At 66.0% G+C, this 24625-nt stretch overlaps 1 protein-coding gene and 1 long non-coding RNA gene across 2 annotated transcripts; one reads left to right on the plus strand and one right to left on the minus strand.

The window, feature by feature from the left end:
* Window positions 1–14229: 14229 nt before the first annotated feature.
* Window positions 14230–21103, plus strand: AMZ1 (archaelysin family metallopeptidase 1). The gene is made up of 6 exons (XM_042972068.1): window positions 14230–14533; window positions 15645–15812; window positions 17682–17810; window positions 18079–18248; window positions 18659–18835; window positions 20376–21103. The coding sequence occupies exons 1-6, from the start codon at window positions 14230–14232 to the stop codon at window positions 20907–20909; spliced, it is 1482 nt and encodes a 493-aa protein (XP_042828002.1). The 3' UTR covers window positions 20910–21103.
* LOC122234696 lies at window positions 20618–22011 on the minus strand. Its single transcript, XR_006212603.1, has 3 exons — window positions 21928–22011; window positions 21090–21343; window positions 20618–20887 (listed from the first exon to the last, which is right to left on the minus strand). It is a non-coding gene; the product is annotated as an uncharacterized LOC122234696 (long non-coding RNA).
* Window positions 22012–24625: the final 2614 nt, after the last annotated feature.

The raw sequence follows: 24625 nt of genomic DNA on the forward strand, positions 1-24625 counted from the left end.
CCCCTCTGTCCGGAGCCACCCACTGTCATGGCTAAGCACGGGGCAGGCTCGGTCCCAGAACCACCCCCGCCCCGCCGCCCTGCTCTGGGCCCCCGAGAGTGGGCTGTGCCCGCCACTGCTGGGGTCCGGGTGCGGGGCTGTGGCTACCTGGAGCCCAGGTGGGCCACCTCCAGAGTCTGCATGTTGCCAGGGCACATGGGCTGCTTCCCCAGGAGAGGGCGTGCGTGCCGTCTGGTCCCCTGACCTCACAAGACCAGGAGAGGAGGGGGGTGTGCCAGAGAGAGACAAGACACAGGGCGGTCCTCCCGGGCTCCTGGGACCCCCATTCGTGGGGAGGGGCCCCTGCCCCCAGCAGCAGAGGCAGGGCCCTCGGTGTGGGGGGGGGCGGGGCGGTGACTGAGCTGAGCCCCTCCCCTGGGCCCCAGCCAGACCAGCTGTTCTCTGGGGTGAATACTGATCAGGAGCGCAGAGGGCGGACCCTTCTGGCAACCCAGCCTTGCTCTGCCCTGCCCCCCGTCCTGCCTCTCATGCCAGGGTCTTCTGTGCCCCCCCATGCCCGAGAGGGCCCTCAGCCCCAGACAGGAGATGAGGGGATGGGGGTCCCTGGGTGCGCAGCGCCAGCCGGTACAGGGTGGGCATCCGGTCAGGCGGTTCCAGGTCCTCGCTTTCCCCCCATCCCTCTGGCGAGACACAGAGCAGCTCCAGGAGCATCATTGAGACAGGAGGCCTGGGGAAACTGAGGCACGGGCAGGGAGCCCTGAGCCCCAGGGGAGGCCTTGAATCTATGTCCCTGCCCAAATCGAGCAGCCCCCACTGCCTGGGCCTGGGCTCAGGCCTCCCACCTGGACGTCACCTGCCTCCCCCTACTGCTCCCAGGTGACCTAGTAAGAGACGCGAGAGCCCCTGCCTGGGCCATCGGCCCCCTCGCCTTTGTTACAAGGGCCTTGACCACCCCCCACCCCCCCCCGACGTAACCCTGCTTCCCCTCTTGAGCCCTTGACCCCCGCCCGTTCTGCCTTCCAGGTCTGTGTTCACACCGTCCCTCTGGCTGGCAGGACCCGCTTCTCTGCCCCGGGCCCCCTTGTCCATGCCACGTGTGGCCCCTCCCTCCATCCTGTCTCCCCTGGTCTGCTGCCAGTGGACAGAAGGAGAGCACAGAGAGGCCTAGCATCCTGTCCCCGTGGCCCAGCACGGGGCACACAGCAGGTGTCTGAGCATCTGCTGAATGAATGTTGTAAGGGCCTCCCGAGTGCTGAGGAGTACCGTGTAGCTTTCGAATGCTGACAAGCAACCCCAGGAAACGCGGGAGGCGCGGGGGTTCGAGAACAGCAGCGATTGAGTCTCCCAACTCTGGAGGCCAGAAATCCGAATCAAAGTGCCACAGGGCCATGCTCTCTCCAGAGGCTCTAGGGGAGGGTCCTTCTGGCCTCTTCCAGCTCCTGGTGGCCACACCTGCCGTCTCAACTTCCGAGGTCACCTGGCCTCCTCCTGTGTCTTCTACTCTTCTCCCACTTTTAAGGACACGTGCCAATGGATTTAGGGCCACTCGGATCCAGGATGATCTCATCTTGAGGCTTTTTACCTTAATTACATCTTCAAAGACCTTTATTCCCAATAAGGTCCCATCCTGAGGCCGCAGGTGGGCCGCTATTCAAGCCACTCCCAGGAAACACGTGCGGTGAGGTGAGGGAGCGTCCCCAGACCACACGGCTGTTACCCCAGATCTGCCCAGGCCGGAGGACGGCAGTGAGCACGGAGGTGGGGACGGTACCCTTTGACCGTCTGGCTGAAAAGACAGGGGACCCCACGTCAGTGTCCATTTCTAGAATTGGCTCTAACGAGGTGACTTCACAGGAGAGGTCTGGACTCCGAGACGAATGTGTCCCAGCGTGCAGGGGTGGGGCGGTGGCCCGAAGCGTCAGCCGGCCCGGGGCTGGATGTCAGCAGGCTGCCTCTGTGTTCTGGGGGGCCCGGCACTCGGTACCCCCCGCCCCACGCGGAGTGAGGATCCTTCCGAATGAGCTGGTCCTCCCTCACCTGGATTTCCAGTTGGCCGCACTCACTGGGCAGCTGGAAGGAGGCAGTATCCTAGTGCGGCTGCCCGGCCGAGGGGCGGCTGGGGCGGCGGGTATCCAGGGGGAGTTCCTCGGGTCCCCGGTTCTCTGACCACCCCCCCCCCCCCAGTGAGAATCACAAATGCCCGCGGCTCTGTGTGTCAGAGTGTGGCGCCGTGAGCCAGGATGTATTGGTAGAGGTTTGTGCTGAGGGGGAGAAAATGGGATGTCTGTGCGGCAAAGATGTACGGAAATGAGATTAGCACAGATTATATGTAAACTAGCAAGGAAACCGGGGGAGAAGACAGAACGTCCCAAAGCAGGTGAATCACCCACGAATCAAAACACAACACAGAGAAGGTGGGGACGCGCTTTCTGGCTGTTGGCGGGGAGGTGCCACGTGACACAGCCGCCCGCAGGACAGAACGTGGGGTGTGAGCCCCCAAACGTACCTGGAGGACGTCTGACCTCTCGGCGGCTGGATGACAGGGTTTTCTGTTTTTCTCGATCTCCTACAATGGACAGTTGTTGCCACGTCATCTCTTAAGGTTTAGAGGGAAAATTCCCTTGCTTTGTTGGGGACCACGATGACACATCCCTCAGCCATCCGTGGGGGCACTTGCTTCTCCGGAACGAGGCCGGGCAGACAGGGGTGGGCGGGCGGCCTGGGAGGCTGGCGGCCCAGAGCAGAGGCGACACTTGGCTCAAAGGGGCCCCTTATCATAAAGGTTTCCAGAGGGGAAAAGGGCAGCTTGGGGACAAATTGGGGCCGGAACAATAATGCCGGCCTTCAGACAGGGGCTCCTCTCTGCCCTAGGAACCTCTCTCGCCTCGTGGGCGTGGCCGGGGCCGGGGCCACAGCTGGCTCTGGGCAGGTGGCTGTGGGGACCCAGCAGGAGCCGTCATGACCTAGACTCGGGAGAAAAGGTGGCCCTTACTCAGGGAGCCCTTCCCTCCCTCTGGCCGGCTCCCCTTGCCCACCAGACCCAGACGGGACCCTTGGGGAGGGGACAGAGACCTCACGGCAGTGGTCAGCTGGGCAGGCCTCCACGGACGAGCGCCTCTCCTCCCAAAAGTGTGGTGCGGAAGCTTCTCCCCCAACCGGAGGGGCCAGGAGGCGGGAGAGTGACCTCTGGGAGCCTGGGGTGCCTGTTCCCCACCTGTTCACTGTGCCTTCTGGGTCCTAACCCAGAGCCCGGTGCAGGGTCAGGACTCAGAATAGAGGCTGGCTGGCTCCCACAGATGGGAGCACGGATTGTGCTGCTTGCCCAGTTTACCCTGCGTGGAGAGCTCCCCATGATGCTCCCCGTGGTTCCCCCCATAGTTCCCCCTGGGGTGCTCCCCGTGGAGCTCCCTGTGGTGCTCCCTGTGGCTCTCTCCGTGGTGCTGCCCGTGGATCCCAGGGGGGGCCAGCCCACAAATGGGCACACGACCACACTCAGGTCTGGGAAGTCAGTGCACGGCAGGAGGGAGGCCTGATAACCCGGGGCTGGGGGGCTGGGGCTGGGCAGCCAGTGGTGGGGTCCTGGCGCACCAGCCGTGTGGGGGCTCAGGAGGCCCCGACGCCAGAAGGGAACCTCCTGTGGGCCTCTCCCAGACCCCATTCTAGAACATTCTTCTGCACTCCTCAGCTACCGCCGTCGCCTGTTTCTCCCGTCACACCACATATCCCGAGAGAACAGTAGCCACCCTCCCATCCGCCCGCCTGCCAGTTACCCCTCGACACTCACCATGTGACTTTGCCGGCTACTCTATAGGACAGCTTCGTCCCCAGGAGACCCCAGAAACCTCCTGAAAGCCCAGTCCGAAGGCCTCCTCCCCATCCTGCCCCTTCCGCATGCCCTTCCTCTCCGGGCCACCACAGCGCTACCCTGCCCCTCCACAGTGCCTCCCTGGCCCTTCCCGGACACGTGGCGGGGGCGCCCGGCTCACAGCGACACTGAGGGTTGGGGTGCTGGGGTCCAGGTGCTCTCTGCCGGGAGGCCACGCCAGGTGACTGGGAGGGGACCAGGTGACTCCGGCCAGAACAAGGCCCAGTTCCCTTGGGGGTGGGCAGCCTGGGGAGCTTCCGTGGTACACGCCCCCGTTCTGGGGCTATCTTAGGGCACCCAGCCCGACACTTCCTGGCCGGGCGGCCTGAGAGCAGCTGAGGGTCGACCCAGTAACATGGCCCCCAAAACACGGGTCGTGTCGGTGCCAACGGCATCTGGAGGCAACTTCCAGCCCCGGCTCAGAGGTGGTGGGGACACGTCTGAGGGAACGAGTGACCTCAGCTGGACACTAACGAGAGAGCCCGAGAAGATGACACTCTCTCATTTGACCGCACGACGTGTGTTTCCATCCAGCAAATACGGACACCTGCTGTTTTCCAGGCACTGTTTTCAGGCGCCAGGGACAGAGCCATCAGGTCCCTGCACACGGGTTTATGACACACGATGAGGGAAGGGCAAGGGAACCAGGGTTCAGCCTCCCACAGTCGTGTGACGCAAGTCGGGCGAGGAGGGGAGAGCGTGAGGGGTCCCTGCATGGGGGGGGGGTCAGATCTCTAGGGCCACCCGAGCAGCAGAGGGGGTGGGGGGCCATGTGGGGAGAACGTTCCAGATGAGAAAACAGAGGCTCAGGAGGAAGCAGCACCACAGTGGCCACGCCAGGCGGCATCTGTTGCCACGTGAACATGATCTGGTGCGTCTTTGGAGCCACACGGACCTCCGTTTCTGTCTTGGGGACCACTTCCGGGCTCCCGAGCCTCCGTTTTCCCATCTGTAGGATGGGACGACAGTACTTCCTTCCCCCCCTGGGTTGGCATAAGCATTACATGAGGTGACTGCACAATCCAGCCCCTGGTCTGGCACCTGAGGGCCCACGCCCCCGGGTGGACGTTCAGCGTGTCTCGTCCCCCGCAGGGGCTGCACATGCGGAGGTTCAAATGACCGTCCCAGTGGCCCCATCCGACCAGCACTCGGCAGGTGACATAACCCCCACGCCCTGCCCTATGCAGACCGGGTCCCCGGCCTCTCCGTCCCGCAGGTGAGGAGAGAGTTCGGTCCGGCAGCCCCAGCAGGGAGTCCAGACGTTTGACCACTGGCTCTGTGCTCGGGTGGCCGCCAGTCCCGCACACGGTCCTTACACCTCGCTGGCCTTTTTGGAAGTCTTTATTACAGAATCCTCCAGAGAGGACCCATCCTCCGTCAAAGCTCTTGGGGGGCGGGTGGTGGAAGTCCCCTAAGGCCCACTCAGGGCCGGCCCTGCCGCGTGTCCAGACCACCCCCCCTTCTGCGCCCGAGTCCCGGGGCCGGGCTTGGAAGGGGAGCTGTGTCGGGGGTGCAGGAAGGGCTACGGAGCCTGTGACCTGAGCTGTATTCTCTATCAGGAGTGGGGACAACTTGGGGCGCCTGGGTGGCTCGGTCGGTTAACCGTCCGAATTCGGCTCAGGTCGTGATCTCGCGCGGTTTGTGAGTTCGAGCCCCGCGTCGGGCTCTGTGCTGACAGCTCAGAGCCCGGAGCCTGCTTCGGATCCTGTGTCCCCCGCCCCCCGCCGTCCGTCCGTCCCCCCGCTGCACTCTCTCTGTTTCAAAAATAAACATTAAGTAAATTAAAAAAAAAAAAGAGTGGGGACCACTCAGGACAGGGTTCTGTGCCACTTTGGGTCCCCATGCTGAGCTACAGAAGAGAAGGCAGACGAGACCGTTAGCAGTGGCCCGACAAGTGTGCGGAAAAGGGCAGAGGCCGGCGAGCCCCGCCTGCCGCGTCTCCTGAAGGCTTCTCTGCAGCCCAGCAGGGTGACGGGGCTCGGGGGAGGCCCGGCGAGGCTGGGGCAAGGACGATCCGGCGACGGCTGAGGGACCTCTCCTCCAGCTTCGCGGGGGCCGCCTGCCCGGTGGGGACGGCCCGTGGCCGTGGCCTCCCGGGAGCTGCGCGCCGCAAACCAGTTCCCCGGGGAGGACGCGTGGCAACTGCTCGGGCCGTGGTGGCCGGACTGGCGGGACCACAGCGCCGAGGATGCCGTTCTCCCGGGGAGCAGCGGGGCCCCCGCCGCCCTCCCTTTCGTCTCCCTTTCGTCTCCCGGGGCGCCGGCCACCCACATTCTCCCGGGACTCGAGGGGTCCCAGCGCCCCCACTCCCGACCGAGCGCCCTGAGCCGGGAGCCGGGCGCCGGGGCCCGGCCGCTCGGGGTTGACGCGAGCCCGGCTCTGCCGCCTGGGCCGGTCGCCTCCCCTGCCCACGCCTCGGTTTTCCGTCCATAAAATGCGCGCAAAAAGAAGCGTTACCTGTCAGGCTCGTGAAGAGGTCGGCAAGAGAGAATAAAGGCCGAGCATCCAGGGAACCGCTCCCCGCCCCCCCAGAAAAGTCCTGAAGGCTCGTTAGGTCCCTCCAGGCGGACCTGCCGCGTGAAGGGGAAGCTCCTGGGGCCGCGGCGACGGAACTGGCCTGCCCGAGAGCGCCGGCCGCCCCACCTGGGCCCCACCTGGGCCCCACCTGGGCCCCACCTGGCCCGCCGCCTCACCTCCCTCACCTGTGCCGCTCCTCCCCCGCCGCCCCCGGGTATTTCTGGGAGCGCGGGCGTCCCACGCGTGCTCGGCAGAACTCGGCGGCAGGTCGGTGGCCGTGCCCGGGAGTCGTTCGCCGCTGCCAGCCTCCCGCTCCCTGGTGGCCCCCGCGGAGGGTAAGACGGCGGCGAGGCGGGGGGGGGGGGGCGGGTGCGTGTGTGGTGCCCGCGGCGGGAGCGGCTTCCTCCCGGCCCGGCCCGGCCCGGCCCCCGGTCCCACCTCGGTCCCGGCCCCCGTGCTGACGTCATGCTGGGACCTCCTTGATTTTCGTGGCCCACGACAAGTGCCCACGCTGCCCTCGGCCGGCTGCGTGCGCCGGCTCCCGAGGGCGCGGGGCTGCGAGGTAGGGGGGCGGCGCTTAGGGGGCACGGAGGCGCGGTGGGGAGGCCGGGACGCGGGGACCGGGAGGGGACCGCCGGGCCGGGTGGCCGGGAGCCCAGGGTGCAGTGTCGGGTGGGAATGCCCCGGCCGCGCTGCGGCGCCGGTCGGGTCGCGCAAGCCCGGAGGACGCCGCGGTGGCGGGCGCGCTCCCGCTCGGCAGGGGGTGGAGGGGGTGGGGAGGGGGGGAACCAAAGGTCCCCCGGGCCAGGAGCGGGGGTGTGGGCGCAGCGCTCCCGGAGGGCCTGGTGCAGGTCGTACTCCGTGCTCCGCGCCAGCCCCGCAGAGGGGACGCCCTGCCGCGCGGCGGGTCTGGGGAGGGAAGGGGCCGGGAGACCCTTCCCGGCCTTCCGCGCCCCGCGGCAGGGTGGCCCGGACTCTGGGCCGCCCGCCGTCACCGGTGCAAGCAAACATGCAACGGGAAGGCGGGGTCGAGGGTGGAAAGGGAGCGCGCCGGCCCGGAGAACCTCCCCTCCTCCGGGAGGACCGCGCTCCTGCTCCTCGGGCGGGGCGGGGCTGGTGGAGAAGGAGGCTGGCCGGCTGCGCACACCCGGGAGACGAGGCAGCGCGTTCAGAGGAGAGAAGGGGGGAGGGGAGGGTTACTTAGAGACGCCAAACTTAAGCGTGCGGCCCGGATCCGGGCGGGGGGGCGGGGACCCCCGCCTGCCTGGGTCACGCGAAGGGAAGGGGGTCTGGAGTCCAAGTTAGGGCTCCGGCGAGGGCCAATGTAACAGGAAGCCGGGCGCAGACACAGCTACCCCCTCCCGCCCCCCCCCCCAGCTAAGCCCTGCCCCCACCCCCACCCCGCAAACCCAAGCCTGAGAAGCGGGAGCCGACCCCTGACACGTGTCTCTGCGGGCCGCTCCGCCTGCGCTGAAGGTTGGGGCCCGCAGCTCGTGCAGCTGCCGGAGGTTTTGCAAAGCGCCCTCAGAATGACAAGAATCAGAGCGTGCTTTCTTGCCCGGAGACGGGGCGTCTGTCCAGGCAGACGCGGGAGCAGGTGCCGGGACCCTGGGGTTGGGCAGCCTGCCCTCCCTCCCCGGCCGTGAGCCTGCCCTTCCGGCTGGCAGACCTACCCCCCCACCCGCGGGAGGAATTGGCTTGTACCAGGCCCTTTCCCAGCCTCTGGGCGACACTGACGCCAGGCGAGGGGGTCATTGGGCGCCCCGGTGGTGGGGGAAGCGGCCTGAAAGGTCGGGCAAGGCCTCAGTGCTAACAGCCTTTGGGAGGGGACGGGTCCCACCCTGTGTCTACGGTCCCACCCCCCTCTGCTTCGGGAACTGTCGGTGCCTAAGAGTTCGGGCTGCATCTCGAGGGCTGGCTTTGAACCCAGAGCTGGCCGCCGTCCAGCCGTGTGGCCCCATCGGACACCTCACAGGCCAGTGCGGCTCGGATGGGACCCTGTGGGGGAGGGAGGGGCTTCCCCCAGGGACCCAGGAAGGTGGATGCGGCCACACGGGGGTCTCGAGAGGAAATGCTGTCTGGGCAGACGTGTGTCCGCGTCCGGGCCCCGCAGAGACTTAAACACCCTCGCACCCCAGCTGGAGCCGGGCCGGGCCGGTGTGGCCCTGTCTCCCAGGCTCTTTGGGCCCCGGGTGGCTGCTGGGCCAGGGGCCCTGCTCAGGGCAGGGCACGTGGGGCTCTGCTGACTGTCCCTGGACCCGTATCCCCCGTGGGTGCTCTGAGCACCACGGTGGGTGTGACGTGTCTCAGGCAGGAGGAATCAGAGAAAACTGGTTCTCAAAGTGTATCCTGGGGCCCTATGGGGAACCCATGAGGTTAAGATTGTTCTCACAATAACACTGTTGACCTGTGATTTGCTGTTTCCTCGAGTAGGTGGCTTTTCCAGAGACCACATGACGGTGTGGGTGTGTGTAGGGGCGTGTGGGGGTAGGGTGGGGTGGGCTGTGGGTGTGTGTGGGAGGGGGGGTTGGGGGTATGGGGTGTGAGGGTTTGTACTGGGGTGTGTGTGTGTTGGGTGTGTGGGGGGTTGTATGGGAGGGTGTGGGGGGAGTAGGGGTGTAGGTGTGGGGGGTTTGTACTGGGGGTGTGGTGTGTGGGGGGGGGTGTAGGGGTGTGGGGGGTTGTATGGGAGGGTGTGGGTGTGGGGGGGGTGTAGGGGTGGGGGGTGGGTGTGGGGGGGTTGTATGGGAGGGTGTGTGTGTGGGGGGGTGTAGGGGTGTGGGTATGGTGTGTGTGGGGGATGTAGGGGTGTGGGGGGTGGAATGGGGGGTTTTATGGGAGGGTATGGGTGTGTGTGGGGGGGTGTAGGGGTGTGGGGGTGGGTGTGTGGGGGGGGTGTAGGGGTGTGGGGGTGGGTGTGGGGGGGTGTAGGGGTGGGGGGGTTTGTACTGGGGTGTGTGTGTGTTGGGTGTGTGGGGGGTTGTATGGGAGGGTGTGGGTGTGGGGGGGTGTAGGGGTGGGGGGGTGGGTGTAGGGGTGTTGTATGGGAGGGTGTGTGTGTGGGGGGTGTGCGGGGGTTTTACGGGAGTGTGGGTGTGGGGGGTTTGTCCCTGGGTAGTGGTGTGGTGTGTGGGGGGGGGATGTAGGGGTGTGGGGGGTGTATGGAGGAGTTTTTTGGGAGGATGTGGGTTTGTGGGGGGGTGTAAGGGTATAGGGGTTTGTATTGGAGGGTGTGGGGGGTGCTATGGGGGGGTTGTATGGGAGGGTGTGTGGGGGTGTGTTGGCGTGTGTTTGTGGGGGGTTTGTCCCTGGATAGTGGTGTGATTGTGTGGGGGGATGTAGGGGTGTGGAGGGTGGTATGAGGGGTTTTTACGGGAGGGTGTGGGTGCGGGGGTGTGTAGGGGTGTTGCGGGTGGGTGTGGGGTGGTTGTATGGGAGGGTGTGTGTGGGGGAGAGTGGGGGGTGGGTGTGTGGGGGTTTTACGGGAGGGTGTGGGTGCGGGGGGGTGTAGGGGTGTGGGGGGTGGGTGTGGGGGTTTGTTATGGGGTTGTGTTGTGAGTGGGGGCATAGGTGTGGGTGTGGGGTTTGTAACGGGGTTGTGTTGTGGGTGGGGGCGTAGAGGTGTGGGTGTGGAGGGTTGTATGGGGGCAGGATTCTGTCCTCGTGTCGCACGCGTCTGAGTTTTAACTTCAGGCCTGGGGCGCCTTGAGAGCTGTGCCGACGTGAGCGAAAGCTCCCGGGGCCCCTGCCGCCCTTCTGGTGCAGGGGCCACGGGGGTGAGCCTGCACGGGCTGCGCCCCGGGCCCCCCCAGCCTCCTTGGGAAACAGTGGCCGTGTGTCCCAGTCCTCTGGCCCCCGGGGCCCTCGTGTGCCGCGTGACTGGGTTCTCTTGGGTTGGCGAGGGGAGCCCGAGGTTCCCGGTCCCACGTGGGAAGGAGTGGCAGGGCCCTGGAATTTCTGGCACAGAGAGGCGGGCTGGGGGCGTGTCGGCTCGAGGCCCTGAGGAGTCGACGGGTGACACGGTGACACGGGAGCGACGCTGCCGGAGGCCCCTTTGAGGGCGGAGGAGGCCCTGTGGATGAGGCCCAGAGCGAGGGGCGGTGTACCCGAGGTCAGGAGCGCCTCCTCTGAGTCCGTGTAGCTGTGTGTCCCTGGGCAGGTGGCTTCCCCTCTCTGAGCCCGTGTCCTTGGCTCCTGGGATGGGTGAAGGCCGGCAGCCGTGGGTTCAGACGAGGTGTTGGGTCAAAAGCGATCTTGGGTTTGCGGGACTGAGGCGCTGGGGGGCAGGGGAGCGGGCGTGGGGGGCGGGTGTTGACCGGGGCCGGTGGGGGCTACCCGTGAAGGCCGTGACACAGACCTTCCCGCGCGTCCCGAACCCGTTTCTAGGCAGCTCTCAGCCTGGTGAGCCCGATGCGGCTGGGCCGCTCAGGGGACCGTCTGGGGGTGGCTGCTGGCGGGAAAGCCTCTTGCTCAAGCTGGGGGCGCCGCGCGCGGGTCTGGGGGAGCCGAGGGCGCAGACGCAGAGCCACGGGAGCCCCGCCCAGAAATAGGCCGCGAGGTGCCCACGGGGTCAGGTGCTCAGGGCGGCAGCCGGGCGGGACCCGGCGGTTCTCCTCCCCCCGCTACGTGCAGCCGTGCTCTGGGTGAGGCGGGCAGCTGCCGCCAGGCCCGCCGGGCCGGGGGGGACACTGCGGCACGACGGGGTGGAAGGGCAGAGGGCCAAGTTGATCGCGGAGCCGGGGCTGGCATTGAGGGCGCTCCCGAGTCAAGGTTCCCTGAATGGCTCTCTGCCCCCGGGAGCCTGGACCGCCAGGAGCTCACAGCCCGCTCTGAAGGCTGGACGCCTGGCCTCTGGGACGAGACGGGTGGTACGCACACGGGCCCCCCGGCCCCCCCTCGGGATGAGGCCAGAGTTGTAGACACAGCCTTCCCTGTGCTGCGTGATGTGGCCGGTCTTCCCGCCCCCACTCCCGCCATGCTGTCTCCTCACTGCCCCTGAAGCCACCCACGGGTCCTTTGCACCTGCTTCTCTGCTTGGGACACTCGCCCCAGACCTTCCAGGCTGCTCGGACCTCACCATGTCAGGGTTAGGGTTAGGGTTAGGATTAGCCTTTTCTTCCAGGCCCTTGATCCCCTTCTCACACTGTGTAGACAGTATGTACTTTTATTTTTATCGCCTCTTATTGTCTGTTACACATTTCTAGAATCGAAGCTCCCTAAGGTCAGAGACCTGTGCCTGTTTAGTCCAGGGGGGTCGGCCAAGCACCACGGATGAGCAGGTGCTCGGGGACTGCCGAGGGAACGAGGGAGCCAAGGACAGAAGGAACTTGCCGGTGTATGTGTCCCTCCCGGGCCCCATTCGGAAGTGCAGATGTTCTCTCCTGGGTCCCTGTGGTGCACAGGGTCTGTCCTCGCTAGGTCCTCCACACGTTTTCTGGCCTCTTGGAGAACCTGCCCCCCTCCCGCCGTGGCCCCGTCCCCCCCAAGAGTTGGCCCATGGGTTTGCATCGGATGTTTTTTCCCCCTACAGCCCAGGCCCCATTCTTCATCCTGGTGCAAACTCCCGGTGTTGCCCGGGTCTGGTGGTGCGGACTGGGGCCTGGACAGGGGCTCCTGAGAGGCGGGGCTCCGCGTGATGGGGACCGGGCCCAGAGCCCGACGTGAGGCTCGATCCCGCGACCCCGGGACCACGACCTGAGCCCAAGTCGAGAGTCAGACGCTCAACCGAATGAGCGACCCAGGAGCCCCCACCTTTGGTGGTTTTTATTTGCTGCTGACTAGTTAGAACGTCAGCGGCTGTTGGGGTTGTAAGTTGTCATGACCTTTCTGGAAAGCGGGTGGGCGGTGCAGATCGGGACCCCCTTAACCACCCCCACGTGGTATCTTTTCTTCTGGGCATCTGTCCTGGGGAAAGAGAAACTCAGACTTTGGTAGGAAGATGTTCATCATGGTGTTTTTGGGAAGCCGTTAAAAACGGCATTTTTACAATAGAATGTGTAAGGATTTGGGAAGATGCTGGTAATATACTAAGTCTGGAGGAGGTGGGATTGCACCGCACCGGCAGCTTAGATTTGTGAGAAGGATGTGCAGAAAGGAAAGCCTAGAGCTCTCTGCGGGCATTCAGGCCCAGCCCCCACCCTCCCTCGTAACTCTGGGGAATATATCTGTGTATACATCCGCCTGTGTGTACGTAATTTCCTCTGGAAAAACTCGATATAATTTTCCAGAGGAAAACGTATGGATGACGGAATTTGGATGCATGTATATGTACGTGCGCATGTATATTTAAATTTTGTTTTTTTAACGTTTATTTATTTTTGAGACAGAGAGAGACAGAGCATGAGCAGGGGAGGGGCAGAGAGAGAGGGAGACACAGAATCCGAAGCAGGCTCCAGGCTCTGAGCCGTCAGCACAGAGCCCGACGCGGGGCTTGAACTCTCGGACTGTGAGATCGTGACCTGAGCCGAAGTCGGACGCTTAACCGACTGAGACACTCAGGCGCCCCTGCGCATGTGTATTTACACGGGTGCGCGCGCGCGCACACACACACACACACACACACACACACACACACACACACACACACACACGTATGTGTCCGTGTGAGCGCTCGGAACTTTTACGTTTCAACTCGGGGTCAGCTGCAGGGAGTGGGGCTCAGGTCCTCACTCTGCCCGCGGTGCTGTGTTTGCAGCTAGGACCCCCACCCCTCGGCCGGGCCGGTCTCTCCTCGCCCCGCCCCACCCCCACCCCACCCCCACCCTGAAGAGCAGGCTTGGCTCTAAATGAAGACGCTACCATCCGCTGTTCTTCTGGTTCGCCTTGTTCTCTGTTACTTGTGTGCCTTTTCTCCGGCTTCTGGCTTCTTTCCTCGTGACCTCCCTGCTCTACTCATCTGCTGGTGGTGGCCTAGCTTTTTGGGGTGCGTATGGTGGCCGAGGGGGCGTCGTCTCTGAGGGGCACGGACCTCTTAGTCTTCCCTGTAATGCGGAAGGAAAACTCCACTTTGTGAACTGACTTTGTCCGGTTCTCTGGACCCGTCTGTCCCCCACCCCCCCCCCCCAGGCGTGTCCTCTCCCGCCGGTCTGTCCCAGCCCTCAAAGCGCTCTTTGTTGCACGGTCACATCTCCCTATTTATAGCCTTCTGTGGTTGGCACGTGTGCTGGGAACCTTCTGGATCTGGGGGCTGCCTGTCTCCCACGTGCTCTCGCCTGCTTCCAGCTGGCCTGGCGAGTCAGGGGTCTGGTGCTCGTCCTCAGGCAGGCGGGGCCCCGCGAGGAGGGCTTATAGGTGGGACAAGGAGGCGCTGTGGGGCCCCTGGCGATGGGCTGCACTTGGCCATCACAAAAGGACAGGAACAGCTGGTTGCCTTCTTGGGGGTGCCCCCTCGGGCTTTGCAGGGGCTCCCACAACAGTGGCATAGCTGTCCTTCCCGGGTGCCCCCTCCCATCTGAGGGCGAGTCCGTGGGAGTGGGCACTGGGGCTCCATGGAAACAAGCTCCCCACTGGGGGTGGGGGTGTAGGACCCTTCCCTGAGCTGGGCGCTGGTGCCTGTGCAGCGGCCAGAGAAAACGCCCTTCTGCTCCTCCTGCCTCAGAGACCGGGCCCCTGTTCTCAGTGTGCGTATCCCCCTCCCCAGGGCGCTGCCAGGCCTGGAGGCGTCCGAGCCACCCCCTGTGGTCACCGAGGAGGCCCGACACCGGGAGGGGCCCTTGGCTCAGCGTCCGGCTGTGGGGAGCCTTCGGCGGTTCTGATCGGCCCGCAGGAAGGCTCCGGAAGAGATCGTGGCTGTCCCCCGTGGGGTTCATGGGCAACAGCGGGGGCTCCCCGGAGCGGCCGGGCCCGCCATGCTGCAGTGCAGGCCGGCCCAGGAGTTCAGCTTCGGCCCGCGGGCCCTGAAGGAGGCGCTGGTGTCCAGCGACCCGGCCCTGCGGCGTCTCTACGCGTCTGCCTTCACCCCTGCGGAGAGGCTGTTCCTGGCCGAGGCCTACAACCCCCAGAGGACCCTCTTCTGCACGCTGCTCATCCACACGGCCTTCGACTGGCTCCTCAGCCGTCCCGAGGCCCCCGAGGACTTCCAGACCTTCCACGCCTCCCTGCCGCCCCGGAGGCAGAGCCCTGCCCGGAAGCACATCTACCTGCAGCCCATCGGTACGAGGTGGGGGGCCGCGTACCCTGGGGCGCCGGGCCCGCAGCGGGTGGGCATCGTGGGGCCAGCCGCGCCCCGCTGGGGAGCCGGAGTCTGAGTCTCGCACAAGGCAGGGTGTCTGGGCTCCGGGCCGGGCGGGGAGGCCCCCGCTGGGACCCGGCTCTCCGCCCGCCCGGCTCAGACACCGCTCCGGAAGCCGGGGGCCGTGGGGCCTTTGCGGCCGCGTCACCCCTCCCCTGTTGCGCGTGGGGTGTGCCGCCCCAGGCGCTGTGCCGGGGGCCGTCCAGAGACTGCGTTCCTCCCAGCCCTGACCTGCCCCGGACGCCGAGCTGGCCATGGGCACAGGTGGGGTTTGAACTCAGGCCTAGTTGAGCCCGAGGCCGTGCTGGGGAGGCCGGTCGGGCCTGGCGAGGGTAAGGGTTCTCCGCGAGGCCTGCTGGGCCAGGGCTGGGGCGGACGAGGGGCCTGGCCGGCTGTCCGCGCGGTGAGGGCCGAGAGGGTGGCGCCTGGCTTTGCGGAGGACCACCAGGCCCGAGCAGAGCTGAGGGGGCCAGAGGCCTGCGGCCACCCTCGTTCTCCAACCCCTTGCGGCCCGTCGGCCGCCCCTGGCTCGAGCTGTGTCCGGCAAACAGCGCCCAAGCCGTCCGCTTCGTTCTGTCCCCTGCCGGCAGCTCACCGGCGCTTGCGAGGCCCTCACGAGCAGACGCGTGGGCGCTTGTTAATGTGCGTTTTGGGGCCTGAGGCGGCCTGGGGCTCTGCCTTGCCAGCCAGCTGCCCGCCCCGGGGCTGTCCTCCTGCAGCAGTCTGGTGCGGCTGCCCCGGGGGCGTCTCGCCCGCACGCCTCCCGTGTCCCGCTCTGCTCCTGCCATCCGGCCAGCCTCAGCCTCGGGGACTCTGGGCGCCGGCCGGGCCCCCCCTGCCCCTCCCTGAGGGGCTCCCCACCTTCCAGACCCCTCTCATCGGCGCGTTGCCCTTTCTTGCGGCTTTCTCCTTTCCGTGAAGGCGGGTCCACGGTGGCCTCCCGCGCCCGGTGGCCGCCGCGGCCGGCGGGGGGGGGGGGGGGGGGGGGGCGCAGGTGGGGGCGGGGCGGCTGACGGGCCGTCCCGCCCCCAGATCTGAGCGAGGGCCCGGCGGGTGGCGCTCTGCTGGAGTACCTGCGCGACTGCACGGAGGCCTTCTTCCTGGGCTTGCAGGTCCGGTGCCTGCCCTCGGTGGCGGCCGCGTCCATACACTGCTCCTCACGTCCCAGCCAGGACTCCGACAGGCTCCAGCTCCACACGGGTGGGTGATGGGCGCGGGGGGGGGGGGGGGAGGGCGCGGGCCCTTTCCACGAGGCAGAAGGCGGGAGGAAGGAATCCTTGCCCCGTTTCTTTGCGGGGGGAGGACCTCTATTCCCCAGGCTTTTGAAGAGCAAGGCTAAAACCAGCCTCCTTCCCCGTCTGGAGGCCAGACGACCCTCCCAGCGTGCGCTGGGGACCCCAGGGCATGACGGGTGGGGGAGGCAAGCCCTTCTCGGGCGCCTGCCGCCTTGTAAGGCACCCCTCTAGACTTTTGTCCTGCACGTGTCCAGCCCCCCCCAGCCCCCAGGTCACTGGCAGCTGGAGAGCGGCCGGGTCGCGGGGCACAGATGGGCCTTAGGCGCTCTGATGTGCGGGGCACCCGGACTCCGGTCGAGGGAGGCCCCAGGAGTGGACTGGGCACTTTGGATGGCGCTGGGGCTGGAGGGCCCCCGTGGCCCAGCCGTGGCTGGCGGAAACCCCTCCGGCCCCTCCTCCAGCCCCACGCAGGGCCCCCCTGCTCCCCCTCTGTGCCTTTTCTCTCCTTGGGCTGTGAAGCCCGTACGTCGAGTTCCTAATTTTAGTTCTCCCCTTTCCATTTCTGCCGTTTCTGGTGGGTTCTCTCTCAAATGGCAATCTATATTTTTTTAACGTTTCTTATTTTTATTTTTTGAGACAACAGGTGCACACCAGTGGGGGAGGGGCAGAGAGAGGGGGACAGGGGATGTGAAGCGGGCTCTACACTGACAGGCTGCCCACGCCGAGCCCCACGCGGGGCTCGAACTCACGAACCGTGAGATCATGACCTGAGCCGACGTCAGGCGCTCAACCGAGGGAGCCACCCAGGTGCCCCCAGCAGTGTCACTTCTTAAAAATACCAGTTTCCCGCTAAGATTTAAGTTCAGTGTCGACAGCCACAAACACAGGTGCTTTCCGGTTCCGCCGTCTGGCGCGTGCTGGTGGCCAACTCGTGGTCTTTCCGTTCTTTCTGTCTTGGTGTTTTTTCTCGTTAGCTGGACACACTACTTGGAAACTTAGTTTACCTCTTTGGAGATCTAGTGGCCTGGGGTGATGTGATTCGTGCTGGGTTCGTGCCGGGGGCGGGGCTCTGCTTTTCCTCTGCCAGGCCCCTGTGGGTACACAGCTTTTCTGGGCCGTCCGTGGTCCTGGGAGCGGGGTCTGCCACCCTCCCTCATCTCTGAAGGGGCTCAGTCTCAGCTAGTCTGCTTCAGTTCTCTCCCTGGATCTAAGTTGTCATCAGGTTTCGGGTTTTTGTTTTTTTTTAAAATCCTGTTTACCGAGGCATAATTCACATGCACTGACATTCTCTGTTTTGCGTGTAATGGTCCCGTGAGCCTGGACGAGCACCCCCGTGACCCAGTTGCCGTTGTCATCAGACGTAGAAGAGCTTGCTTTGCCTCCCAAGACGCGCTTGGTCCCCTGTGGCCAACTCCGCTCCCACCTTGGATGCTTTAAGAAGCCGTGTTTTGTATTTCACTCAGCTTATCTGGTTTATCTTCGGCGGGAGGGCTGGTCTCCATCCCCAACGCGTGTGACAGGAGCTGCTGGCACTGAGGTTTCAGGGTTGACAGGGAGGTCTTGGCTGGGACAGGTGTCCTTCTAACGGTAGCATGTCCCTTTCTGTGTCCCAGGCTGCAGGTGTGTCACTCTGAGACCCTCTCCTGGCCATGGACCTTCCTGGCCCTGCCTTTGTCCCCTGCCTTCAGGACACTGTCCTGCTGCAGGCGTGGTCCCCGAGCCCCGTGTCTCTGTCCACCCACCACAGCACCTTCAGACCTCTCTGACCCTCTGCCTCTTCTTTCTGGGGACCCTCATGATTGCACTGAGCCCTGTGGCTCCTCTGTCCCCACAGACGGGATCCTGTCTTTCCTGAAGAGCAGCAAGCCGGGCGACGCGCTGTGTGTGCTGGGCCTCACGCTGTCTGACCTGTACCCCTGCGAGGCCTGGAGCTTCACGTTCGGCAAGTTCCTGCCAGGGCACGGTGAGCCCCCGCCCCGGCAGCCCCCGCCCCGGGTCCTTGCCTCGGCCGAGCTTGCGGGGCCCGTCCCGGGGAAGACGATGCGCGCACGCGGACAGAAACCGCTGCCCCCGAACGTGCGGCCGTGCCCTTCCTGCTCAGCCCTGGGCTGCTGCCGGGGGGCCGGCCTGCAGGAGCCGTGCGTCCTGAGGGGTGGGGTGGGGGGGGGCTCTGCTCCTGCGCCCCCCGGGTGAGGTGACCCGCGAGCCCGTGTGTCTCCACCTCTCCCCAGAAGTGGGCGTTTGCAGCTTTGCCCGTTTCTCGGGGGAGCTCCTGCAGCCGGGGCCTGGCGCCTCGGAGGCAGCCCCGGTCCAGGCGGCAGCCGACGGCCCTGAGACACCAGTGCAGGACCCGGGCCAGACACTGTGCTTCAGCGCCCTGGGGCTGGCCCAGTGCTGCAAGGTGGGCCTGGAGGCCAGGGTGCGGGGGTCACCGCACAGGCGGAGGGAGGAAGTGGGCAGAAGCACTGGGGGCTCTGGCCAGTTCGGGGAATGTGCCAAGGATGTGCGATCAGACACGGGGGTGTGAGCAGGCAGCCGCTGAGTCCCCTGTCCCGCCCTCACCGGGACGACCCTGCTTCCCTGTAGAGAGCGTAGGAACCAAGGCCGAGCTGCCAAGACCTTTGCCTAAGGTCACTCGGCTGGGCAGCGGCAGAGATTTGAACCGGTGTCTGATGCCCCTGTGCCCTGTGCAGTCAGGACCGGGACGCGGAGGGCTGATGGACCGCTTCCCGGTGGCCTTAGGCCCCTCTGGGGCTGCCTGGGGCGTCCCGGGGATCGGCTGCGAGGTCAGTGGCGGGCCTTCCCCCGCAGGTCACCTGCCACGAGCTCTGTCACCTGCTGGGCCTGGGGAGCTGCCGCTGGCTGGGCTGCATCATGCAGGGGGCGCTCAGCCTGGAGGAGGCCCTGCGGCGACCCCTGGACCTCTGTCCCATCTGTCTGCGGAAGCTGCAGCACGTCCTGGGCTTCAAGCTCATCGACAGGTACAAGGTGAGCGGCTCTGAGGGGGGGCCCCGGGACAGGGACCGCAGCAGGCCAGCGCCTGGTCTGGGGGCCCGCGCGAGAGTCCGAGAGCAGAGGACAGTTGGGTCCCGGGTGTGAGAGCCCCAGGGGAGCAGACAGACCCGCGTGCCTGCCGGTAGGCACCTTCCTGCTCTGCTGGGCAGCGTGTGGCGCCCGACCCTGGCCCGTGGCGCGCACCCAGCAACGGTGGCCGTGGCCGTCGGGGCGCAGGGGGGACAAGGGGTGGACGGCTCCTCTCAGGCAAGGATGGTAAATACCAGCTCTGAACGGTGGGTGGGTGCTGGGCGCGCCCACCCACGCCACCCCTGCGTCGGCCGGGGCCGCCGGCTCCGGTGGTTGGGGTCCGTGCGGGGGGAGACCCGAGCGGGCCTGGCAGGGGGCAGCCACGCTCCGGACTCGGTCCTGTCCTGCCCTGCCGGGTTTGGGGCGAGCCGCGGGCGCTGCTGCCCTCTGCTGTCGGCTGGAGGAGCTGCCGGGGGCGCGGCGCGGGCCCTGTGGGCGGAGCCTCCGCGGCGGGAAGCCCGCTCGGCGGACTCCAACTTGATTCTGAGTTCAGCCTCCAGAGGCCGGTGGTGTTTATCAAGGCCTCTCCACCGAAGAGCTTTGGCCTAATTTGAAAACCAAAGTTTTAAGCCAGAAGCTGTTTGCGGTTCTGGGAAAAACCCCGGAGGCAGGCAGCCCGGGCCGCGACGGGGTGGCTGGGGGGGGAGGGGGGTGCAAACGCTCCGGGGAGGTGGGGGGGGGGGTGTGCTTCTTGGCCAGGCAGCCCCTGGACGGGGAGGGCCTGCTTGTGTCACAGGCTCCCAGGGGTGCTGCGGCTCGGGGACCCCGTTTTGGAGGACCCCCCAAGCTGCCCCCAGGACGTGGCCTGCCCGCCTGGAGCGGGGAGCCCACAGGCAGCCCCGCTGAGGGTCCTCACGGCGGTGGGGTGGGGCGAGCGTGCTGCCGGGGCGGCGACGGCCAGGCGAAGGGAGACTCGGCTCTGGCGGTAGCTGGGTGCTCGGCACACGCGTCCTTCCGGGGCTTGGTCTTTGGGCACAACCTTCCGCCCCGGAGCTGCTGTGCCTCTGGGTGGCGCCTCCCCTGCGAGTTGGTGGAGGAGGACGGGGCCGCGGGGACAGCTCCTGGGGACTCTCTGGGAGGTGACCTGGGGGTGGGAGAGGGGCCGGCCGGGAGCGCTCTGTGCCGGTGCACGCCTGCTGGGGACAGAGGCGTGGTCTGTGGTGGTGGTGTCTCCCGTCCTAGTACACGGCGGGCGGGGGGGGGGGGGGTGGCGCGCGTCCGCCAGCGCGGAAGCCAGGGTACAACGAAGTGGAAACGGACAAGGTGAGGAGTTTTGGGTATTTATTGGTGTGAAGGCAGCCTGAGGTCAAGTGCACACTCGGTAGAATTTAAGTGCCCCGGAGCTGGCCCCACACGGCGCCTGGCGGGCACGGGGGCCGGCAGCGTGTGGACGAGGTAAGGGACGGGGCCCAGGACACCCAGCCCGTGTCTCTCTCCCTCACAGAGACTTTACGCCTGGACTCGAGCCGGGTCGCGGCCCGACGTGGATGCAGGGGCGCCGTCCGCCTCGGACGAGACTCCGCCCTGCAGCGCCGACTCGGGCCTGAGCTGCGACAGCGGGTCGGAGCCCCCGACCCCCGACACGTGGAGCCACACCTTCTCCGCGGGCCCCGAGCCGGAGCCCGAGGAGGGGCTGGGCTCCCCGGCCGTCCCGGACGGCCCGCCTGGGTGCGGCCCCGCCGTGGACGCCATCAGGGAGCACGGACGGTGGCTGGAGCGCTGCATCCGGGCCCTGGAGCGGGAGGTGACGGAGGAGGAGGTGGCGCAGGTGGACGGCGCCGTGGCGGCCCTGGCGGGGTGGGAGATGTTCACGGGGCGGCTCCCGGCCCCCAGGCAGGACCCGCGCTGCGGCCGAGACGGCTCGGGGCTGCGCCGGGTCCTGGGCGACACGTTCTCCTCGCTGAGGAGGAAGCTGAGCGCGCGCAAGCCGTCCAAGGCGGGCTCGTCCCCCGGCCGCTGGCGGGAGGAGGGCAATTAGACGGGGGCCCACAGCCCGGCGCTGTCGGCCCGGCGTCCTGCCCCCTCACCCCGGCCCCTGCGGAGGGTCCTCGGGCCCAGCCCGGACGGCGGCTGGCGGCTTCCTGGGGCCCCACCCCTGTGCCCATCTCCCCACCGCCACCCCCCACTCACCCCCAGAGTGGGGCCTTCTCACACTCACGGCTTTCCTGTCCTCAGGCCTTCACGCTGTGTCCCCGACACCACCTCTGCCTGCCGTCACCCTTGGTGTTCTGACACAAGGGGCCCGGGGTGTTGACAACTCGTTCCAACAAGTGTTGAGGCCGTGGGGGGCCGGCTGCCCGGGGGTCAACTGTCCCTGCTTACTTCTGTCAGACTTTGCTTCCCGCCTCTGAAATCCTTCCGTGTGCTCCCATGTTGGCCGGTGCCGGCTTCACTAGCAGGGGGCCCCTGGGCCTGCGGGGAGAGAAACCTCTGGTTGCAACAGCCGAGGAGCATGGTCACCTGGAAGCAGGCAAGCAAGGGGGTGGCTCTGAAACGGGGGGGGCTAACAAAAACTGTAAAAAACGAAACACAGTGCAGGTTGCAGAGTATTCGCCCCCCCGCCCCGCCCCGCCCCGCCCCAAGCAAACAGGGTGGAAGGTTCCTTGTAATCGGACACCAGGCTGGGCTGTGGGATCCCAGACCCCAAAAGGCCCGGCATAGATATGGCCCCAGGCCTGGGTTGTGGCTTCTGGGAGGCATCGCTGGGACCTGGAGGGAACTGACGGAAAGCGGGGAGAAGACGAACAGCCAGGGGGGCAGAGGGGGGCCCAGGACCTGAGGGAGACCAGTGCGGGGCTGTTGCTGTGAGCACGCCCCCCCCAACTTTAGTGCCTTAAAGCCCCAGCCCTCTGCTTAGAGCTCAGGACTTTGCAGTGGGGACAGAGCCTGGGGGAGTCCCGGCAGGTCCCTGGGCCTGGCTGCGGAGTCTGCCGGGAGGCCCCCAGAGCATCACCCTCACTGTACCCCAGCTCCTGGGGAGGGGCCCTGGGTCCTACCTCTGAAGGGTGGTGGCAAGGTCCGGAAGACCATGGGGGATGGCGGCATCACCTTCTCCGCGTATGACCTAGCTTCCCGTTCCCTTCGGTCTTCTGCCAAAGGTCTGTCTCCAGACCGATGGACTCGGGGAGCTGGGGGCCTCAGGGGCTCAGCATGTGCCCTGGGGGTGACGGCTGCGGGCGGGAACGTGGGAAGAATAAAACCTGGAGGCACAGAGACCAGAGGTTCCTTCCTACATCAAGTACCACTGCCGAGGGGGGTGGAGAGCAGTTGGGGACGGTCCCCAGGGGAGGCGGCTCCGGCGGAGGTCGTAATGAACGCCATCTGCTCGGGCAGAGTCGCGGGTCACAAGCCCTGGCGCGGCCGAGCACCTCACCCGAGCTGACCCGCAGGAGCTACACATCAGGCTTCTGAGAAGGCAGGGCCTGGGCTGTTTTTTGTTGTTGTTTCTTTTAAATAAACACAGAAAGTGGACTGTACTGCCTGGAAGGTCCGTATCAGTCCCAGGTCCCCGTGAGTCCCCAACGTCCCCGCAGGCCCAGGCCAAGAGCGAGAAGGGAGCTAAAAATACTCTGGGGTCACGACATCATCTGCGTCGTGGTTCCTGTGTGAGACGGGGCCAGGAACGCTTCCCGCACCTTCCGAAGCAGCATTAACACGTCAAAACTGTTCTAATGAGGCTGGAGGAAAGGCCTGGCCGTTTCTGGGCCTCTCTGCCCGAGTGCCTGCCACCCACATGCTGCCAGGGTCCGAGAGAGGACTTGGGGGCCTGTTCGTAGGTTCTCCTGGGACGGCTGGTTCAGACCTTTCTGGGAAGAACAAAATTTCCAGAAGGGCTTAAAAATAACCCCAAACATGCCATGGCTTAGCCAAGCAGCTAATGTTAAAGCTGAGTCCAAATTTAGATCCCATCAAGTTCAAGAGAGGCCACACCCTTCCAGGGGTGCGTGCGCCCACATCCAAGGTCCGAGCATAGAGCCCCAACAGACTGGGGGGTGGGGTCGGCTAGAGTCAAATCCACCTGGGAAAGGACCCGCCAACCTTCCTACAAATAAACTGTGCAATCGAACGAGTCCTCCCAAGCCCCAGGGACTTTCTTACCTCCATCCCCCTCGATTCTGGACAACCCTGGCAAGAATGCTGTCCTCCTCCGGAGACCTGGGCTTGGGGGTCGGCCGGAGACTGCAAGGCTGCAGACCTTCTGTATTCTGGCTCTTTCCTAGGAGCACACAGGTGAGTCCGAAGGGCGGGGTGGGGGTCAGCAGCCGCAGCACATCGGGCTGACTCCCTGGAGGTCTGGGCAGCGGCCTGGGTAGGTGACCAACACTCTGGGGTGAGTCGTCCCCAGCTGAACGGGAGCGTCCCCGGGAAAGCCAGGAGGGTCCGGGCCTCACCAGGCAGCTCCCAAACTGGAGCTGGAAACCCTTCCGGGCCGGGCCTCAGAGGTCACCTCTGCCGGGAGAGGCCCAACCAAGCCCGGAGACTCCTGATCACGGTGGGGCGGCTACCCAGGTACAGGCAACCGGGTTCGAGGACGCCCAGGGAAAGAGCAAACTTCCAGCCCTCAGAGAGCCCGGCAGAGAAGGCGGACCCTCAGGGTCAGCTGGAGCACAGCTCACGCAGCCACCCGATCCCAGCACAGCACGCAGCACCCTGATGCAGGAGCCGGGATAACCCAGGTTTAGGTTTGAACTCGCTAGTGGCTACAGACGCAAAGGGAAACAAACCTGTCAGGGCTCTGTTTAAAACAATTTCCAAGAAAGGTCCTGGGGTCACTAGCGTTCCGTCCAGCCCCAGCTATCCTGCCTGGTGATGACCAGGGAGACCCTCGACTCACGGCCGGGGCCACACGCCTGCCACGGGCACGGTCCCGGGGGGATCCGTGACGCCGCCTCTGCTGGGACCCCGGGCGCCCCCCAAATTCCCTGGAAACGCCGTCGGCCGGGTTCCACGTGAGGGACTCCACGGGGCTGCTGCCCACGCATCTCCACCGGGACCCTTTTGTGGCCGTCCGTCACCTGTCCCCGGGGGCTCCTGCCACGCTGACTGCTCCTGCTTCTCGGGCCCTGTCCCCTCCCTCCGGCCACCTCCTTGGCTGGCCACGGCCGACACGGCTTCCTCCCGGGTGCCCGGGACATGCTTCACGGCACTGCTCCCCCATGTCTGTGAGTCCGAGTAAGGGGTGTCTCACTGGCCTGAGGTCAGCGGGGCCGGCCACGGAGCTGTGCGTTGCCCGCCAGCTCAAAGCCGCCGCAGCACAAGCGGGCACACGCTCACCGGCCGCCACAGCTGGCCGACAAAGCAGAGGGCTCCCGGGGCGCTTGATTCCGTCTGAGGCCGACATCACTTTGATTTCCCACCTTCAGCCTTGCAGCCACAGAAGCTGACCTCCTGGTTCTCGCCACACCGGGTCAGAGTAAGAGGTGTCAGCTGGACTGTTCGTGACCTTTCCTCGTGGACGCGGCCTCCCACCAGGGGCCCGTCGGTGGGAGTGCTGCCTTCGTCCCTCGGCCTGCCCGTGGGGACGCTCCTGGGAGCTGCACGTGACAGGCGAGTCACGGAAGCCGGGGGGCCAGAGCTGGGACGCACAGGGTCGCAGGAAGAGAGCGAAAGCACCGTGTGGGGTCCTGAGCCTGCAGAAAGGAGCCGCCTAATGTCAAAGGCAGGAGCACACCATCCTCTGTCCACTTGGCCTAA

This window comes from Panthera tigris, chromosome E3 (assembly GCF_018350195.1).
Source record: "Panthera tigris isolate Pti1 chromosome E3, P.tigris_Pti1_mat1.1, whole genome shotgun sequence".
Taxonomy (NCBI): Eukaryota; Metazoa; Chordata; class Mammalia; order Carnivora; family Felidae; genus Panthera; species Panthera tigris.

Excerpts from the sequence above, each read along its gene's own strand:
- AMZ1 (XM_042972068.1), top strand. The coding sequence starts at position 14,230 with ATGCTGCAGTGCAGGCCGGCCCAGGAGTTCAGCTTCGGCCCGCGGGCC. Across the intron at positions 14,534-15,644 it reads CATCTACCTGCAGCCCATCG|ATCTGAGCGAGGGCCCGGCG; the intron begins GTACGAGGTGGG and ends TCCCGCCCCCAG. Across the intron at positions 17,811-18,078 it reads CAAGTTCCTGCCAGGGCACG|AAGTGGGCGTTTGCAGCTTT; the intron begins GTGAGCCCCCGC and ends ACCTCTCCCCAG.